This window comes from Arthroderma uncinatum (genome assembly GCF_011692745.1).
Source record: "Arthroderma uncinatum strain CBS 119779 chromosome Unknown scaffold4, whole genome shotgun sequence".
NCBI lineage: Eukaryota > Fungi > Ascomycota > Eurotiomycetes > Onygenales > Arthrodermataceae > Arthroderma > Arthroderma uncinatum.
In genome coordinates, this window is record NW_022983866.1 from 1,662,223 (window position 1) to 1,682,383 (window position 20,161).

At 49.9% G+C, this 20,161-nt stretch overlaps 6 protein-coding genes across 6 annotated transcripts; 2 read left to right on the plus strand and 4 right to left on the minus strand.

The window, feature by feature from the left end:
• Positions 1-342: 342 nt before the first annotated feature.
• On the minus strand, positions 343-5,153 carry GIQ15_05855 (pre-rRNA processing protein Tsr1; the record flags this gene model as incomplete). Its single annotated transcript, XM_033553272.1, has 8 exons — positions 343-379; positions 720-841; positions 886-1,116; positions 1,221-1,805; positions 2,065-2,273; positions 2,617-4,444; positions 4,508-4,977; positions 5,039-5,153. 8 exons carry the CDS (start codon positions 5,151-5,153, stop codon positions 343-345), a joined length of 3,597 nt encoding a protein of 1,198 aa, XP_033404416.1.
• A 341-nt stretch (positions 5,154-5,494) lies between these two features.
• Positions 5,495-7,174, plus strand: GIQ15_05856 (U3 small nucleolar RNA-associated protein 7; the record flags this gene model as incomplete). The annotated part of the gene is made up of 2 exons (XM_033553273.1): positions 5,495-6,151; positions 6,206-7,174. The coding sequence occupies 2 exons, from the start codon at positions 5,495-5,497 to the stop codon at positions 7,172-7,174; spliced, it is 1,626 nt and encodes a 541-aa protein (XP_033404417.1).
• A 248-nt stretch (positions 7,175-7,422) lies between these two features.
• On the minus strand, positions 7,423-8,409 carry GIQ15_05857 (urease accessory protein ureG; the record flags this gene model as incomplete). Its single annotated transcript, XM_033553274.1, has 3 exons — positions 7,423-7,966; positions 8,034-8,132; positions 8,270-8,409. The coding sequence occupies 3 exons, from the start codon at positions 8,407-8,409 to the stop codon at positions 7,423-7,425; spliced, it is 783 nt and encodes a 260-aa protein (XP_033404418.1).
• Positions 8,410-9,337: 928 nt separating this feature from the next.
• On the minus strand, positions 9,338-11,225 carry GIQ15_05858 (uncharacterized protein; the record flags this gene model as incomplete). Its single annotated transcript, XM_033553275.1, has 4 exons — positions 9,338-9,877; positions 9,946-10,206; positions 10,260-10,547; positions 10,605-11,225. The coding sequence occupies 4 exons, from the start codon at positions 11,223-11,225 to the stop codon at positions 9,338-9,340; spliced, it is 1,710 nt and encodes a 569-aa protein (XP_033404419.1).
• A 364-nt stretch (positions 11,226-11,589) lies between these two features.
• GIQ15_05859 (spastin) lies at positions 11,590-16,289 on the plus strand (the record flags this gene model as incomplete). Its single annotated transcript, XM_033553276.1, has 5 exons — positions 11,590-11,610; positions 11,661-12,000; positions 12,050-12,342; positions 12,783-12,917; positions 13,233-16,289. 5 exons carry the CDS (start codon positions 11,590-11,592, stop codon positions 16,287-16,289), a joined length of 3,846 nt encoding a protein of 1,281 aa, XP_033404420.1.
• A 351-nt stretch (positions 16,290-16,640) lies between these two features.
• On the minus strand, positions 16,641-17,479 carry GIQ15_05860 (uncharacterized protein; the record flags this gene model as incomplete). The annotated part of the gene is made up of 2 exons (XM_033553277.1): positions 16,641-16,873; positions 16,948-17,479. The coding sequence occupies 2 exons, from the start codon at positions 17,477-17,479 to the stop codon at positions 16,641-16,643; spliced, it is 765 nt and encodes a 254-aa protein (XP_033404421.1).
• Positions 17,480-20,161: the final 2,682 nt, after the last annotated feature.

Genomic DNA, 20,161 nt, shown 5'->3' on the forward strand with positions numbered 1-20,161 from the left:
TTATAATAATGTTTCTATATTTTTTAGTTAAATAACCATAATTTCCCCACCACTGTATCTATTTTCCACAATGCTTCAATAGGAACGCCGTGACGCCTGGTATATCCCTTCCATGCGCATCTCCGTTATGGAGGAGAAGTTCGAGTGCCCTGATTTGCCACGACATGTCAAGGTCCCATAGCTCAGTTGGTTAGAGCGTCGTACTAATATGGAGTTAATGCGAAGGCCGAGAGTTCGAGACTCTCTGGGACCATAGGTTCCGATACCTTTTTTGGTCATTTTTTTGCTGGCCCAATTTCTTATTGAAACTGTGAGAAGAGAGCTTCGAACATAGTATTCATTCTATCTATGGGCTTTGGTAGGGGTGGCATCGTCCTTCCTATTTGAGCTAGCTTAGCGAAAACTCAACCACGGCAAAGCTCCGATATAAAGAGATTTCAATACTCACTTCATCCGCTCAAGATTTCTGCTTACTGCACATCAATCTCTTTTATTTTATTGTTGTTACTTGACCCCCAAGACAGAGGGTAGCCTTCTTTGTCCGCCTATCTGGGCATGGTATTTGTGGTCGAAGGCGCTCCATATACCAATGACCTGAGAAATCGTGGCCAACACGACCAATACGTGGAATATCTGATGCGAGCTAAACCAGATATCAAATTTACCTGGTCTCAATGATTCTGGGAAACGGGTCTATATGTCTCGCAAATATCACGAACCCATGTGTTTCGGGCTGGGGATTTATCCGCCTGCCTTCCCCTCCAACCCCACGTACATGGATTGGATTGGAGGGGAAAACAAGGGAATATCCCCATGTCGTGAATCGCATGTTAGAAAAGATCTGTGAGGAATGCCAGATAGAGGACTAAATGAAACCATACTCACCATGTAAAAGATAACGCCGATGATGTGCAAGAGACCTTCGAGGAGGTAGTACGGAAGGCCCGAATGCTCCATCATTTCTTGCAGGCCGTATCGCATTATAGCATGTAGCAGGGGGGCTACTGAAGACAACCCGGTGCATACGAAGGTCCCTGCACGGAAAGTTCGGTACTCCTGGCCCTCAAATTTTGGATGAAATAGAATAGTGCATGTCAAAGCACTGAACACGAAGGTCTTTGAATTCGTCAAGTTAGTCAGGGTGATGCGCAAATATAGGTATAGAAATTTGACATTTCAATGGACACGCCTTGACGCATCAAAACGAAAAGATAGCTTACAATGGCCCAGTAGGTCGCCCACAAGGCCGTCTCACCATAGAACACCACATAAGTCCCAGAAATGATGTCGCCGAAGATCAGTCCAATGATTCCTAGGTAATCGGCACGCAGACATGCCTTGGACACAGTCTCGGAATGGCTCATAAACGTATGGAACAGAGTCGAACAGCTCATGCACGTCATAGCGGTAAGCAAGAAAACCGCAAAGACGACCTTGTCGACCGTTGCAGCTTCCGGATAGAGCGTCTCAAAATGTCGAAAAACAAAAACCTCTGCCGCAGCAAAGCCAATGGCGGGGACGAGATGTGTATAGATGTTGACGGTCTCATTGTGAATGTAAAACCAGCTGTAGAAGCAACGGGCGACTGAATTGCATGGTACACGGTAGCCGGTTAGGATATAATCGCTCTCCCCAAGCCAATGCGGCACTTCCTTGTTGGAGAGTGTTATAGCACTCTGCGATTGGGTCTTCCTAGGTAGCAGCGGCGGGGTTTCGTCCAGGTCGACTCGTGAGGGCTTCGCAGTGACAAACCCGCGCGATCGAAGGGCGGGCAGCACCGTCGTCATCCTCGACCGGTGTACGATCTAGGGGTGTAGGTCAATGGCGTAGATAAGGATAGCGCTAAGGATAGTTCTATTCCTAGGACAGAAGAATTGACGGCTAGAGACAAGCTTAGGAGCGCTGTCGCGAGTCCTAGGAAGATGATAATTTATATATCAAATCCGCCTGGCGAACGAGATATATATATAAACGACAGGGTTCCGCCTTCCTGCATGCATGGATGGACATCCAGGCAGGAAAGCAGGATAGCACAGAAAGGGCGGATAGCATCGCATCGCCAACCTTCTTCTGCCTCTCATCGAGAATGGCCAGCGTTTCCCCTCGAGTTTGCGAGCAAAAGGACGGAGGATTGAAGGTCCCACTGGGCGCCGGCATGGATACGGCCAGCAAAGCTGCAGCGGAATCGCAGGGCTCTGTCCCGTGGTTTGATGCCCGAAGCTTGTTGGCTGCGGCCCAGCGGTTTCGAGCCCGCCAGGGACCCGGCGGCGCATCTGTCGAGCTGAAGATAAGGCCAGTTTAGCTGGTGTGATCATCATGAATCGCTTGTGCCTGCATATCGTGAAGCTGAAGTCGAAGTTGAGGCCGAAGTTGGACACTTTTTGGCCGGGGATGTCATGTGACGAGAGATCAAAATGGTCAAAAGGTACAATAAGGTGCAAAAAGGGTACAAAAAAGGTACAAAATTTATTGAAAGTCGGCTAATATCTATTAAATCTGGATCATGCCAATATAAGCCCTCGTGGTGTCGTATCATTGCTCATTATATAACCATCCCAATAATCGTCATTAGCCAGCCGTGTTTCCCTGTTAACTTTTACTCCCAAGGTCTCTAACCAAGCGCATCCCATTCTACCGCTGTCCGTGGGAAAATGCGCTTATACAAACTGATACCAACAGAATCCTGGGGGTTGATCTTTGCATCGAACGTTGCTTTGAAGTACCCGTGGGTTCCAAGACTCTCCTTGATATAACCAGTGCGGCCACGTCTTGTCCAGAGCTGCAGAGCTTTGAACCAGGCAATGTCTTCCGCATTGAAGAACATGTATCGGATAGTGACCAGCTTCTTGTGGATCTTATACGGATGACCGGTTAAGATGACTCGTTTGGCCACGACGCGAGAATGGTCTGGCGCCATCGTTGTGCCTGTTCCGACAAGTTCGAGGGCACCAAGTGTAGTTTTGTTCACGTCACTTCCTTCAAGAACCTCTGGGTCAGCCACAGCAGTGCGCCTGAAGACTAGCACGGGGATAGAGCCCCAGGTTACAGGGCCGGTAAAAGTAGCCACCGCACTGCGGCCCGGATGTATATATCTATCGAACTTGTGCACGTTGTTGGGGGTTGTCCCGGCCGAAGAGAAGATTGGCTTGATGAGTAGTCGACGGGGACCACATTGGACGATAAGCTCCTCCTTGGACTTGATGGGGGTTTCCACAGTCGAGTTCAGCGTCATGTTAATGTTGGTCACCGCATGCTTGTGTTCATGGCGAAGCAAAGAGAATAGGGAGAGAGGAGTGGGGTTGCGCTGTTGGAGATTCAATGGAACACTGCGAAGATGGATGTTCACTTTGGTTCCGGGTTTCACACCGCCGACAAGGGCTTCACGGATGCACTGGTTTCGTGCTCCCTTGTAGTCGGGTACTTGAAGTAGACGGCGCCAGTCCTCTGGCTCATATGCTCTGTCCTCTTCTGTTTCCCATTTGCTTGTCTTGAGACTCCTTAGTCCACGATATCGTGCTAGACGCTCTCTTGCCAATGTGTTGGGGTGAAGTTCGATCTCGTCCGGGAACTCAAGGTCCTCGTTCGCCTCGTCCTTTCGGCTAGCTCGATACTCTTCTATCTGCTTTGCTTCTTCCTCTGGTGATGGATCCAAGAACATCTCAGACTGTGGGTATTCAGTGGCGCCGCCCTCGGTCATAGCATCTCGATTGTCAGGGAAAACGCCATCCTCGGGACGGCCTTCTTCTATATCCATCATCTCCTCATCATCGTCGTGCTCCTCATCCATAAGATCGGACCCTGAATCGGAGAAGTCGTCGAGATACCAGGCTGCCTGGTACTTGGACGTTCCACGGGGTATTCTTTTTGGTATTTCATATGCTTTAGGTTCATCTTCATCTGAAAAGTAGTGATGGTCGTCGAGCAATACACCTTTTTTGTCCGCTCCAAACGTCGAGACGGTATCGTCGGCCATAAAGACTTCTTCTGGAGCCACGGTAGTCAAATCCTCGGCGTCCTCGGTGGGCTCGTCCACAACTTCCTCGTTCACTGCGTCATCAATATTCATCGCATCGCCCCTCTTTCGTATCGTATAAGGCACCTTTGTAATTATCGATATCTGAAAATCTCCCCAGGTTGGAATATGTACCAGCCGATCCGCTTTGAGGCCTTTCCCTCGAACAACACCTGTAATCACAACATCACCGGTTTCCTCTGCTGCAGATGCAGGCCATTCGACGTTTTCGATCAACATCCAGCTTCGATCATCCCTCCAATGTATGCCCTTTGGAGTCGCGGTGCAGAGTCCTCGTACAACATTCGAGCAGTCCTGTCTAGAGTCGAGCGAGTGAACTTTGTCGAGGCTAGGAAAGTATCGTAAGAGAGACGATTTTAATGATGCAACAACCTGTGTCTTTTTCTTCGGTGTCGGTACTTTCTCAAGGCCCTGGAAATTGGTCTAAAGTTAGCTGACGAATCCGATGTATATAAGCAGTGAATAATGCCGTACCTGTACAAGAGACATAATATTCGATATACCTTGGCCCTCTACCGCTTTAAGCAAAACCTGGGCCGTCTCATCCAGCGCTTCTTCTTCCGAGGAGACCACGAAGAGGACAAAATCGGCAAGTCGACACACATCCAGCGCGCTAATCAGATCCCTGGTAGCAGGGATATATGTAACGCTCTGCTTAAACCTGTCGATTCGCACACGGCAGATTCCACTGTGACTCTCGCTATCCGGTACCTCGACGCTCTGGTTAAGCTGTAGAACTACAGCATCCAAGTCCACGCCCTCCGAGACTGGTATAACAGCCACATGTCTGGATGCGCCATTCTGGCCAGAAAAGATGCTGACAGCCTCTGTCTTCGCTCTAGACTTTAGTCTCTTCTTTTGTTCGGCCTGGTTTCGCCGTTGCATCTTCGACATCAGCTGTTGGTGGGGGGTTTTGCGACTGCCCCTCTCGAACTCGATTTTGCCTTGATTGACGGTTAGTTATGTGAATTGAGAGTAGTCTCTTGCATGCCCAAGTATAAATACCTTTAGAGAGATCCTTCAAGGCGCCCTTGGTCATATGTTTTGATTTGAATACCTTGTTCGACTTCTTCGTAGTATTCCGATGGTGATGGTCGGTTGAGACCGCCATGGGAGCCATCTTGCCTGGCCCTGAGCCCTTAAACCTGAATGGTAACGAGTCCAGCTTGGGCGATCCAACGCATAAAACAGTAAAGAACCTATAACCAGCCTCGTCTTTCTATCTTGTTCTCCTCGTCGCATAAATTGAAGCGACCAAAAAAATATTTCGAATGTGTAAAAAGAGATAACATCACGTGACTCTTCTTATCGTCTGTGGGCGCGAAATCTTGGCGCAAAGTTTCTCTTTTTATGCTTGCAATTTTGGAAGTTGAAGCTCGAAGCAAGGAAAAAGAGGATATCGAAGCTGTCGTTTGCGTATAGGATTTACACGGCGAGTTAGCTGCTGGTGCCGCGATAGCCATGGCCATGGAAGTCGCCAAATCCAAAACGGACCCTCCGAAGCGGTCAAAGGAAGAGATTGCGGCCGCCCGCGAAGCCAGCCAGCAATTCAACGAAGCGCAAAAGACATATGGACGGGGCAAACAGGTCGCTGTGAAATCTGTCAAGGACAAGAAACTACGAAGCAACCTGAAGAATCTCGAAGCGAAATACAAGAACGCAATTCTCCAGGCGAAAGATTCGGAACTGCTGCTTGAAAATGAAGGCGGATATATTGAAGCTGAAGGGGAGCTCGAGCGAACGTATAAAGTCCGGCAGGATGAAATAAAAGAGAATGTTGGGATCGAGGTTGCGAAGAACGGATTTGATTTGAAATTGGAGGGCCTGGGGCCGTATAAGGCGGATTACACGCGGAATGGAAGGAAGCTTCTGCTTGCCGGGAGAAAGGGCCATGTCGCTACGATGGATTGGAGAGAAGGGAAGCTGGGATGCGAATTGCAGCTGGGTGAAACGGTGAGGGATGCGAAATGGCTGCACAATGACCAGTTCTTTGCGGTTGCGCAGAAGAGATATGTTTATATCTACGACCAGGCTGGCGTTGAGATCCACTGTTTGAGCAAGCATGTCGAGCCAACGCATCTTGAATTCTTGCCTTACCATTTCCTCCTGGCCAGCGCGGTATGTCTAATCTATAGCTCTTGATATGTCGACGTTGGACTAACCTATATCCAGGCAACAAGCGGGTTTTTAAAATATACAGATACCTCAACTGGTCAACTAGTAGCAGAGCTACCTACTCGAAAGGGCTGTCCAACTTCACTATGCCAAAACCCTCACAACGCCATCCTCCACGTCGGTCACCAAAATGGAACCGTCAGCCTATGGTCTCCCAACTCACAAACGGCACTGGTGAAAGCCCTCGTTCATCGTGGACCAGTCCGATCACTCGCCGTCGACAGACAAGGGCGATATATGGTGTCGACAGGCCAAGATCAGAAAATGGCAGTATGGGACATTCGCATGTTCAAAGAAATACATTCATACTCCGTGCATCAGCCTGGCTCAACAGTAGCGATAAGTGATCGAGGGCTGACTGGCGTCGGTTGGGGAACACAAGTCAGTGTGTGGAAGGGGCTATTTCAAGCGGCGCGAGAGGATCAAGAGAAGGTTCAAAGTCCATATATGGCGTGGGGTGGTGAAGGGAAGCGCATTGAAAGCATACGATGGTGTCCGTACGATGATGTGCTTGGTATATCGCATGACAAGGGATTTTCTAGCATGATTGTTCCTGGCTCAGGTGAACCCAACTTCGACGCTATGGAAGCCAACCCTTACGAGACGAGCAAACAACGACAAGAGGCCGAAGTCAAGGCTCTGTTGACGAAGCTGAAACCCGAGATGATTTCTCTCAATGCCGATTTCGTGGGTACCTTGGATACTACGAGTGATAAAGTCAGACGGGAGGCAAGGGACCTTGATGCGAAGAAAGAGGATATTGCTGAGAAGCTGAAGAATCGTGGACGCGGACGAAACAGTGCACTGCGGAAATATTTGCGCAAACGAGGCGGTAAAAATATCATTGATGAGAATAGATTGAAGGTCGAGGCGATGAGGAGGGAGCAGAATGAAAAGCTGAAGGAGAAACGCCGAAAGGATAGGGAAGAGCTGGGGCCGGCGTTGGGGAGGTTTGTGAAGAAATGAGCTCCTCCTCTTTTCACCCTTCTTCGCCTGCTGCCCCCTTGAAAAAAGTGGCTTGGTATAATACCCATGGAGTTAACGAACCAGTGTACATTTGTCCTATTCCTATGCATGATTGAATGGCGTTTGTGGCTATATATAGAGAACGGTTGATTCTTTGATTTTACTGCAACCTGTTCTAAGACTATCATTCTACAAGCTAATAATTCAGCTATCAACTCAAGCCTTCTCCTTGCCGTAATCATACCCTCTCACTCATCATCTACGGACCCCGAGTTCTTGGGTGCACCGTTCTTCCATCTCTCCAAGCTCGCATCATACGCCCCACTGCCCTTCCAGGCACTCAATATCAAATTCACGATATGTTCCACCCCCTTCCCCTGCTTTACGACAGCAAAGACAGTTGGACCTCCTTCTCTCATTTTCGACGCATCTCTCTCCATCACACCCAAATCAGCCCCCACGGCCTCTGCAAGGTCGATCTTGTTGACTACCAACAGGTCACTGCCAGTGATACCTGGTCCGCCTTTACGCGGTATCTTATCCCCGCCTGCAACATCGATGACGTAGATGATGAAATCGGCGAGCTCACGAGAGTAGTTTGCTGCGAGATTGTCCCCTCCAGACTCGATGAGGAGTAGATCTGTTTTGAACTTGCGTTGTAGCTGTTGGAGAGCGAGGAGGTTGGCACTTATATCCTCGCGGACAGCCGCGTGGGGACATCCTCCTGTTTCGATGGCACGGATACGAGATGGAGAGAGGGCCTTGTTGCGAGTGAGAAACTCTGCGTCTTCTCTATTTTCGATAAACGGATGGTTAGTATGTTGCTTCTAACAGCGGGGGAAGGGAGGGTTCAACCCACCGAGTAAATATATCGTTTGTAACAGCCGCAATGTTATACTCATCACGTAACGCTAGGCATAATGCTAGCATTAAAGCTGTTTTCCCTGATCCGACGGGCCTGTATATGAAGCAGCATTAGCCAAATGAATATGTATCCGTATGTATCTGTGTATTGGTCAAGCTTTGCCAATGCACGCGAGCCAAGTGACTAGGAGACAGGGAAGAGATGGAAGTGAGCAGTAGAGAGGAACATACCCGCCAATTCCGATCGTGAAGGCCCTATCATTCCAGTCGCGGTTCTCTATAAGTGGTTGCTCGCGGCCGACGTATGAGCCGGGCCCGTCGAGTATCTCGTGCGTGTGGCCGTGGTTGGTGGCATCGTGCGAGTGAGACATGGCTATACTGTACACGATGAGACGAAGGTGATTCTCAGGTTGAAGACTGCAGTTGCTGGTGAAGGATGAAACGAAGATGGTGGGTGAGGGGTGTATTTATTGATCTTGATCTTCCCCCACGGAAGCGGCACTCGGGATTTCGGTGTTGGCAGTCAATATAACCGCAAGTTATAGGGCGATGGCAGGGGTAAGCAGCGAAGGATTCAACGACATATAATGAAGGGAGTAGAATAAATGGTAAATATCACGTAGATTATATTAGAACAAAGGTTGAATATATTATCATCATGGCCCGTTGCCGTCTACTCCAAAAGTGAGAAAACGTAAACGCAAGACATCATGCATCCATCACACAGCGCAGCACGGCACAGTTCCAAATAAGCAGAGCAAGTCAAAAACACGAAGCCGAGCAGGAGATATAACAATTAAAGATAACAAGACGCGAACTCCAGAACACCTCTGTCGAAGAACGAGACGAAACGATATGACACAACGCGACACGCAGTAAGGAAGCAAGTTCATGAAACCCACAATAGTGTAAAGCAAAATCGAAAAGCCCCCAAGAGAAGTAGATCCTGTAGATAAGTACGTAGATGAAGCAGGTAAGAAAGGATGAATAGCAGGCGCCAGACCGATAGTTGCGAAAAAAACACGGGAGTAGAGCAGAGCAGAGAGACACAGATAAGGATGAGAATAAAGAGGTGCTTCAAAAAGGGTAAATAAAAAGACCATAATCTCACAATTCCCCTTTCTTGACCAGATTGAATGATAAGGCGCCCGTAGATAATAATGTGTAGAGAGATATAGCGTGGCATAGCAATGCTCGCGATTTCTGGGATAGATTCATCACCCGGGTGATGAAATGTTTATATAAATGATTGTTTTTCTGCTTCTTCCTTTTCATCCACAGCAGTGATGAATGAAGGGATCAGCTGGTCCCTTTCTGTCTCTTTCCGCCGACCCTCGGACTGGCTTTCACCTTGCCGGCATTGCCCTGTCCAGCGCCATTTACGTCCATGGCAGAGGAATTATCATCACCCTCCGTCTTCACGGTACTCGCGCGGCGACGTTTATTAGTGACGTTCGGACTCGTGTTTGCACTTGTTCCCTGGCTACCGCTCGTGTTGGTGCCTTGTTGGCTTTGCTGGGCTGCCATCGCTACTGGACCTGCAATAGGGTTTTGGGCAGGGCTAGGTGTATGTGTTGGTCCGCCGATGTGAGGGGATCCTTGGACGCCGGGGATGCCCAAGTGAGCTACGGCGGGAGAGGCGAACTGGGTGGTACCGTTGAGGCCTGGGGTGCGTTGGCCGGATACTTGCTGGCCGGGTGGCATTGGGGCCATGCCGAAAGATTGGTTTTGGTGAGGGAATGTAGTGACTAGTTGGTGGAGGGCGTCTGGCGGGGATAAGTGAGGGTGTTGTAAAGAATATTGGAATAAGGTCTGCATTTGGGATATTATTTCGGCAACCTGGCGGAGAAAGTCAGTGTTGTTGTTGGCTTTGGGTCGGGATAAAAAAATGGGGGGGAAGAGCTCACCTCTAAGAAGCTCATGACTGCTACCGGGACTCCGTCGTCTGTGACCATGGAATCAGGTAAAGACATGGCGGGGGTAGCGGACAATTTCTGCCTTTTGTTCAAAGGCTTTCCGGCCCTCGGGCTTTGTTTCTGCTCCGGGGATGGAGGAGGTTGCAATTGGTGACGAGGTATATATTCAGTGTGGCCGCCTGTGCCAATATCAAGAAGTTCTATCTTGCCGGTAGGGCCATATTGGGCAACCAGCGTTCCGTGGGAAACGAGCTATCTGATGCTTAGTTTAAGTCCAAAAGAGAAACAGAGAACGAAGGACTCACCTGACACCCGTTTTCAAACCAGTATATAAAAGACGTCTTTTGACTTTCTACAATCTGACCACCAGTAGGAAGCTCCTTCTCTGAAACATTTTCAACAATCATTTGGATCTGCTTTATCCCGCTGGTAAACTGGGTCCAGTAATACCGGGCGAGAGCAGGTGTGGCAATTTCAAACTGCTTAGTTCCGCGCTGCGCATTAAAAACGACTAGACGCAGCACACCGCCGGGAGCATAGAACTGTTCCACGAATGTTTGCCAATATGGCAATCCCGGTGACGGATTGCGATTCTAAAGGAAATAGTTAGCGCGCGTGTATAATCTGAGTAGGGTGTTAAGATGGCTTACGGAATAGCCGCTGAGAACCTCTGCAAAGGAGAAGAGTCTGAATATCGATGACATTTTCATAGGATTTGCCATGCGCTGAGGCATCATCATCTGTTGCATGGCCTGCTGCTGGGCCATTCGCATCTGGCCCTCCGGCCCGGCAAGCTGTTGCGGTTGAGGTACATGCTGACCCGGAGCAGGCTGCGGAGTCTGTCCCTGCTGTGGCTGCTGCTGCTGCTGTTGCTGGCCAGGCTGGGATGTGGGAGGTAGCGGCTGGCCGGGCTGCTGGGAAGGGGCACTTGTGCCCGGAGGTTGCTGGTGCTGTGGTTGCGGATGTGGGGTGCCACCCTGGGAATCATGCATTGCCTGTGCCTGGGTGGTTCTCTGTTGTGCGTTCTGTTGTTGAGCCTGAGCTTGAGCCTGGGCCTGAGCCTGGGCTGCAGCACTGTTTTGATGAGCCATCTGCATGGCAAACAGCTGTTGCTGCTGCTGGTGGTGCAAGTTCTGCGCCTGTGAATGGTGGCCCTGCGCCTGTAGCTGTTGCTGTATGTGAGGGGGGATATTGCCCGGGTGCATGGCCGGGTTTCCAGCCTGGACTGCGGCCATATGGGCGGACGTGACCGCCTGGGTTCCGTTGGGCATGGATACCGGAATCCCAGCATGTTGCGGCTGCGGCTGCTGCTGCTGTTGAGCCTGCTGCTGGCCCTGTTGCTGCTGCTGTTGCTGAGCCTGCTGGGCCTGCTGTTGGGCCTGCTGTTGGGCCTGCTGTTGGGCCTGCTGCTGTTGTTGCTGAGCCTGCTGGGCCTGTTGTTGTTGCTGCTGAGCTTGCTGTACCCTCTGCTGCTGCTGTTGGTGAAGGAACATCTGCCGCTGGCGCATGTATTGTTGTTGCTGCTGCAGGTGGTGTTGCTGGATGAGTTGAGGGTTGTTTGCAACTATATTCGTTAGCACTGATATCACAACACTAGAGCTATATCTAGATATATCACATACAGTTCTGACCGAGATGCTGACCCTGGAACATCTGGTGCGAGTGAGCTGGCCCGAGATGGGACAGAGCATGGGCATGGGCGTTAGGCCCAGGCCCTCCGGGCCCCGATACAGGCTGCATTCCGGCCGCCATTGGGCCCGGCTGGGTGGCCTGGGGAGCTCCCGGCGCGGAAACGCCAGCGTGGACCTGCTGAATCATTCCGCCGCCGGAAGCCTGGGCAGCTAGATGCGCCGCACCCGGATGCTGGCCAGGGGCCATTGGGTGATTCTGGACCATCCCAGGGTGGTGCGCCATGCCGACTTGGGGAGCAGGAAACGGCTGCGCCATCATCATTTCCGGTATGCGAAGTCACCAAGGCCGGGACTTCCAGGACACGGAGAGGACAGAGCGAGAGGAGAGCACGCGACGGAGGAAAGGATCGGGGGTGTATGTGTTTCGGCGAGGATCAAGACGCGAGGTCTCGAGACGTTCCCAGGCGGCTATCGGGCCACGGACGAGGCCAGGAGACAGCCCCACGAAGCGTATATATGGCAGAGCAGGCCGGGAGACGCTGCAGACGAGCGTGTAGAGCTTGCAGTCCGCGAAACGAGCGCGAGGGAGCGGCGAGGCGTGAGGGGCAGGGTGCGATCCGGGAGGTGCGAGACGGGCCCTCGGGCGGGAGAGGGCGTATCAGGAGCACGGCGGCAGCGAGGTCGTCCGCCTGAGCACCATCACCGAGAACGAGACGGCCAGAGAGAGCGAGCGGGCGGCGGTGCTGAGGACGGCGTCGTATGTCGGCGTTGACGATGCAAAAGTCGCTTTTCTCTTCGTTTCCTTCAAACTTCCGCAAGAGGCAAAAGAGGTCGGGGGGCGCTAGTCTCGTTTTGGGTATGGTCACGTGGTCGCACCTTATAAAACTTTTCTTTCTCTTTTTTCTTCTTCTTCTTCTTTACAAGTTCTTCATCTTTCAACAGGAGAAGAGATGAGGAGAGACGAGATAGAGAAGACAGGAGACGGAGAGGACTAGAGGTACGTACGAACACGAGTCTGCTGTTCTGTGATGACCCAACCTTACTTCTTCAAACGTCTCTGAATCGCCCTTGACGAGACAGGCGGATCTTCCCTCTCCGGTTGATCTGTTGCTTGCCAGTATCTCTGTCTGACCGAACTTCCACTGTTGTTACGACTTCTGCTACGTGTGTCTTTCTCCTGCTAACAGTGCAGTTTAGGTCTCTCCCTCGTGTCTTGTCGTCTCGTCTCGTCGGTACAATGGTAAGCGATACTCTCATATTTTTCTACTTCCCCTGCATGATGAAATTTTTTCCTACATTCGCAGTTTCCACGCTAGCCGTCGCATGAACCTAGTAAGTCGACGTGTCGTTGAGCGGTTTACTTCCTTGGATGTCTGATTCAGTTGAACACACTCGTTGCTCTGGCTCTCTGTCTATTCCTCGCTAACGGTTATCAGTCTAGTATAAATATAACTATATAGAGAATGATACTTTTATAAATACTTTTACATACTTCTACACATCTAATAATCATGTACTTTTTATAGAGCTTCATCTTGTAAACTATATACTTCATCTTGTAAACTATGTATGTACTTCTGCTTTGTCTGTAATGATACGGAAGAATGATTGTCCGATAATTCTCTATTCTCTATTCTCATCTATCAGAGCTCGACAGCCAGACATGATCCTATACACGAAATACTCGCCCAGCCAGCGGCAGTCGTGCTAGATCTGCCCTGGATGCTCGCCCAAATGCAATGCGCGCTACGCTCGGTGCGCTACGGGCCCTCGAGGACGGCCGCCAGACTCGCCGGAAGCTCCAGATACCGTCGGCCTGCTAGGAATACCCGCGCCTTTCACCTCTCGAGCGCATTCCGGGACACCGCAGACGGTCCTCATAACCCCGTCGACACGCCCGTGAACAGCAGCAAACCAATTGACGCAGAGGAGTCGGCCCCTGGGGTGAAAAATGAAAATGGCGAGGGGAAGGGGTCCGGCGTGCAGGCGAAGACCGTGGCCGGTAGCAAGGGATACAGTCCGTACGGGTCTGGCGCTCGACGGGCGTTGAGGAACCGGAAGGTCGATGACCGCTCGGCCAAGTCGTTTACCGCAGAGCTGCCGGCCTGGTTCCATCAGCGGAATCTGAAGCTGGCAGACCAGTCGGCGCAGGTGTCAGAGCTCCTCCCGCTAGATGTGCAGATTGCACCGCAGCAGCCTGTTCAGCAGAGCGCAGAGGATGGGAGTGAGCAGCGCGAGGGTCATGGAGGCGACGACGGGAGCAGTGGTAAACCCGAGAACGAGCCCCCGTCTACGCCGGAGTCTCGATACACCCTCAGCCCAGAGGTGTGGCAGGAGCTTCGGGCAGCCGTACAGGCCGGCCTCACCCTCCCTGCAGCTCGATACGCTCACGATCCAGCCTCCACCAAGCCTCATCTTGTCTTTCAATACCCTGGAGACGGCGGCATTCTCTTTCTAGACGCCGTGGTCAAGAGCTTAGCTACAGACCTGAACACGAACGTCGTCACGCTGAATGCGCAGGATATTGCCGAGCTATACGGCCAGCAACGGCAGGAAAACGATCAGCTATCTAGCTCCATGATGTTGCTGCTCGGCTACGACGTCTATCAGCCTACACAACGGCAATCACAGAAGGAGATGGAGGAAGAAGCAGAGGAGAAAGAGGAAGATGAAGAGATGGAAGATGAAGAGTCGGACCGATGGTCAGGCCAGTCGGGTGCTATCCCGGTCACGAAGATAAATGCTGATGTATCGGGGATGATAAATCCGTCTATGCTGCAGTCTCTGTTTGGCGGGAAAGGTTCGTTCGGAATCGCCAAGGTGGTCGTTCCTAGTGATCGGAAGGATGATATGGACTCTGACGAAGATGTCCGGTGTCTTCGACTGATCAACGAACTGCTGGATGTGCCGCTTGGTAAACGTCTACAGAGCGAGCCAGCAAAGGAGCAGCCAGCAAAGGAACAACCTGCAAAGGACACGTCTGGAACTACAACCGAGTCTACAGAGTCTATCACCGCCACAACTCTGCCATCCCCAGAAACGCAAACACCCAAGAAGCCAACTCTTATTCTCCAAATACAAGACTACAAAGACCTACTTAATTCCCGTGGTGGTTCATTCTTCCTCTCACTACTACACAGGACAGTCATGCGACGGCGGCGCAACGGCGACCAAATAGTGGTCGTCGGAACCGTCTCCGAACCCGAAGCCGAGACAGGCTACGAGAAATCCTTCCCAAGGCTAACACCGAGGGTCTACGACCAGCGTTCTTCCACCATAGTCGTACCTCCCGCCACACCGTCCAAGGCCGCTGAGGAGATATTCTCCAAAGATGCAAAGAAGAAAATACTCGAGATCAATGTTCGGCATTTGAAGAGCATGCTGAAAGCAAGACTCAGAGGTTCCGGAACTGCTGAACAAAGTATTCTCAACAGCCAGCCGTGGGAACTTGATGAGGATACTATCCGAACCTCTGGTCTTGACGTCGGATATTGGCCATTCGATCTTGTCCACCGCATTTCCACGCTTACCCTTGGCCTTGCTAGGGGAGATGAAAGCTTGACGCTGGAACATATCACGCGAGGCATCGAGATGGTAGGAAAGAGTGATCAGGTCAAGTGTGACTGGCTTGGTGAGAGGCACAACAAGTCAAAACCATCGAAACAGTCCCAGCACAAGGAGAGACGGAATAAGCTACGGCCAAAATGCAATACGCACGAAGAGAAACTTCTCAACGGCGTGGTTGATGCTGAAGGTATCAATACCACTTTTGCAGACGTGCATGTCCCACCAGAGACCAAGGAAGCTCTAAAAACACTCACATCGCTATCTCTTATTCGGCCTGAGGCATTCACATACGGTGTGCTTGCCACCGATAAGATACCCGGTTTACTTCTATACGGGCCCCCAGGAACAGGTAAAACGATGCTTGCTAAGGCCGTTGCTCGTGAAAGCGGTGCCACCGTGCTAGAAATCAGCGGATCGGATGTATACGATATGTACGTTGGAGAAGGAGAGAAGAACGTCCGCGCCATCTTCACGCTGGCCAAAAAACTTACCCCTTGCGTGGTCTTCATCGACGAGGCGGATGCGATATTCTGTTCCCGGACGGGCGCAAGTAACCGCACCTCACACCGAGAACTCATCAACCAATTCCTCCGCGAATGGGACGGCATGAACAGTCTCTCCGCCTTCATCATGATAGCCACAAACAGACCATTTGACCTAGACGATGCTGTCCTCCGCCGCCTTCCACGCCGTCTCCTAGTCGACCTACCGACCGAAAAAGACCGTCTAGCCATCCTCAACATCCACTTGAAAGATGAAAGCCTCGCACCTTGCGTCGACTTGGCTGATATCGCAGACAAAACACCCTTTTACTCTGGCTCCGATTTGAAAAACCTCTCAGTCGCTGCGGCCCTCGCTTGTGTTCGGGAAGAGAACGATCTCGCAGCACAACACAAGGGAGATGAACCGTACAAATACCCCGAACACCGAGTTCTGCGAAAAGAACATTTCGATAAAGCGATGGAAGAGATCAGCGCATCGATCAGCGAGGATATGTCTTCCTTGACCGCTATAAGAAAATTCGATGAAAAATACGGTGATCGCAAGGGACGACGGAAGAAGGCTCACGGATTGGGCTTCACGTCTCCTAATGCGGCGGACGCACCGGGGGCTGAGACCGGGCGTGTTCGGAATTAGCCTGACATTTGTATACTACCATCTATCTTTTTTGTCCACCTTTGCTTTCGCTTCGTTTCAAGGACTTTGGGGGAAAATATAGAGGTCAACATGTACCATTATCTCATGAATCATCAATAGAACGACTTGTTTCCTATGTATACCGGAAGAAGTGGAAAATCTTTAACTGTAAAGGGCGCTCAAATATCAAATCTAGTCGGTTTTTAGAATGGAGCTGCGAGGTATAATAACATACAGGGAGTTTGAGGCATCTTTGGTGAGGGCAGCCGCCAGCGGCTAGTCAAGGAGGCCATATCCAGTAGCTCTCCAAGTCTTAACAGAACGACGGGTAGTAAGAGGAATTTATGTGGGTTAATGAAAGCTCGCAGAAAGATAATGGCCTGAGATGAACAAGAGGGAGGGGACAAGACAGAACCATAACATGAAATCCACACGGGGCTTCTCATCGTTCTCCTTCGGGGTAGTTTTCTCTCTCTCGAGTCGCTGGAAATCCTCGTAAAGCGGTTTAATGGAGTGATATTCGTTCTTCCAGCACCTATCGATCAGCTCCTGATATATCAGACCCTCTGTCTTCGGCACTTCATCTGGTCGGGGAAAGCGGTTCTCCTCGTAGAATCAAAGCTGTACACAGTCCACGCGGCGATTGAATAGATAATACATCCAATTCCCAGTAGATCAGCTTTTGATAATGGATCTTCCGCGTAGATTTTTTCCATGTCCGCATCAAGGGGGAATATTGCACCATTGGCAAAGTCCGCGATTTTAAGGGAGTTGTCGTCGACAAGAACGTTATCTAGCTTGACATCTTGGTGAAGCACTCTGTTGGAATAAATGTGGTAGAAGGCAACCATTAGTGACTGGATCCAAGCAATGCGTACTGCGATAGACGGCGTATCTTGTGCTGAGATGTAGGCTTCGAGATCCCCCTGCTTTGCATATGCCAGCTTGATGGCCCCAGAGTCATCCAAAGGTCCTAAGTAGGGGATAATTCCTTCATGTGGCCCCAGACGTTCGTATATCTGGCGCTCAGTAGCCATGAATTCTAGCCGTAGGTCGTTGTATGCGGGATGTCCAGGGACCGCTTTGGGATGTTTGACAACATAGGACTCGTCCATCTTACAGATCTCTCCAGTCAGGCCAATTGCAATGCACCCAGGGCGCTGAGGTATTACGATAACTTCGCCGTCCATCCTTTTCCACTTCCGAATATCTGTATGGGGAATATATGTGGTGATACTAAAGCAATAATGATGTTTATAGCTAGTTGATATAACTAGATAACCAATCAGGGGTTCACAATCTTGGAAGCTAAGTGGTCAGTCATATTAATGATCTCTAGCCAGTATGAACGCTATCAAAGAATAACGACCTGTTTATGCTAGCAAATTTCAGTTTCTCTAACAACAATGACAACAGAAAGTACCAGCTAAAAGAATCACCTGCGCGAAGCAAAACTTTGTGAGTTTTGTGAAGTGACACACCATCGCATGGAGGAAGCTCCTCGCAAAGAGGAAGTATTCCAACTCCAAAGGGGCCAAGAAGAAGGTGACATATCTCGATTTCCTCCGAAGGATCAAATAAATCTTGGTGATGTCGGGGTTGTTTTGATAGCTGCTGGACTGGGTCCTTCGCTGGTAGCCAACATGCGGGATAGAGTCCGCGTGTTTCTTCCTTCCAAGCTAGCTCACAGAACAGTGGGACTCTATCAATACTATTGTACTTCAAGATGTCGCCAAACAGTTTGCCACGAACGGGCTTTTAGGCAATGGAACTATTGCCTCATTCCAAGGCCAACAGACCAAAGCATCAAGTACTCATAGTTGGCTATCTTTGGCTAGGAGCTGGCAGTATGCCAGACTCCATGCTCTGGATGCTACAAATCAGCTAGCAATACTTCCTAGCTTCCTTATCCAGAGATGCCTTCGAGTTGATTCCCAGAGACTGCAAATTATTGCTGTACAGTTGAATCAGATACCGGCAAAAGTCACTTGACAGAGACACACAACCCATACACCTCCCGTTCGTCATTATACCAGTGACTAGCCAGTTCACAAATCAATTAATCGTAAATCGGAAAAAAGTCATGCAGCGGTATCCTCAGCCACGGTCGACTGCTTCTTTCAAAGCGCATCCAACGCGAAGAGATCCGCCTACGCGAAACCACCAGTCTGTGTTCCAAGGAATGATGACCAGATAGCCGAGATGGTTGGTTCCGACTCCGCCAACGTATGTACCATCCTTCGTCTCGAAGATACGTACTGCGCCCTGGCTCGAGACGACATCCGCAACAATGGCTACCGAGTTTGGGGGAGGGAATATTTGAGTGGCCTTTGGGAACTCATGCCAGCTTATTGACTTCGCATCGACGCAGCCAGTCTAGCAATGTAAATTAGCACATGTAGGAACTCGGCATCGATTATGAGTACATTTGTTCTAATTTCTGATAGAAGACTTTCATCCGTCATGGGTTGCGTTCTGGATATCTTCATTGACCCCGTCATGGGAAATATGGTCGTATATCAGGAAATACGGTTAAGCTATAAGGGAGATTTGTCCAAAGTAAAGGTCCTAGGAATTTAAAGATGGGGCTTTTCACATCGTGTTGTAGAGAGGATCGACAATAATGAAGCCCTGGATGATATTGTATTCATCTTAAGCCTCCGTAGGGTAAAATAAACAGAAGCTTTCCGGGCCGAAAGAGTTACAAAACTCCATCTTAGGCACGATTTGGTGTTTGATATCCAGCTTGTATCAGGCCATTTGGTGTGAATATCCAGCGTGGTATCAAGCTAATCTGATTTTCGATATCCCGCATGATATCAAGCTAATTTGATGCTTGGTTTGATGCTCGATGTCAGGTCCGTTTGGTGCTCAATATTGAGATATCCAGACTCTCTATAAATGTACAATAAACGACTTTGAATCCCCAGTTCAAATCAATTTTTTGATATCAATATCTTACAGGCAGTCTCGATTCTTCGATCAATTTACATTCAAAATCAGTTATTTACAACGCGATAAGTAGTGGTAATTCATCAACGTCACAGATAGTCACTCCCACTGGGCATACTATTATCTTAAAACTCCTCTCTCCTTCTTCCTAAAAGGACAAACAATTCTACCCCGCCATCTAATCTATAACCCTCGACAATACCAAGTTAGATTATAGGAAGAAGAGCAACGAGCAAAGAATATACAACACTATTAAAAGAGGAATTGAAACTATTATCTGAGGAACCAAGTGATTTGACTCCAAGGTCAAGGCTTCAACAGATGTATCTATATTTAATTCCGCTTTATCCACGCACGATGGAGGACAGCCTGTGATATCTCGTGAACTATTAATGGAGTGACTCGTTTATACGCTTGTTTATACGGCTCGGCCGTATGGCCCGAGTCACCCATTGCTGCAGGCCAAGCTCCCGTCAAACGGTGGGCCAAGAGCTCATCGTCGAGTTCTTCTTCTCGTGAACAAGGAAAAGTCAAGCATATCGTATGTTGACAGCATCGTACGATGTCTAGGCGTCAGATGTGAATGCCATATTCGTCTCTGTCGTAAGATTTCTATTAATATTCCTCGCTGACATCTTTGGTACTCGAATCAGGTTCGAGCCTCGACCGTTAGCATTTCGTTTCAACGAATCCTAAATATGGTCTGACCAACGGCGTAGTGAGCCTAAACAATGGTCTTGACTGACTTTCGAGATGGCGCCACTTTTGTGCATATCCCAAGGAAACATGCTGACCCTGATGCAATGTTCGAGTCGGCCGTAATTTGTGCGGCGGTTTTCTCGATGTGCATCTTCCAAGACGGTACTTTCAGTCGAGTTTGTTCCATCTCCGTCGATCAGGGCGCGGCGCGGGTAGAGGAA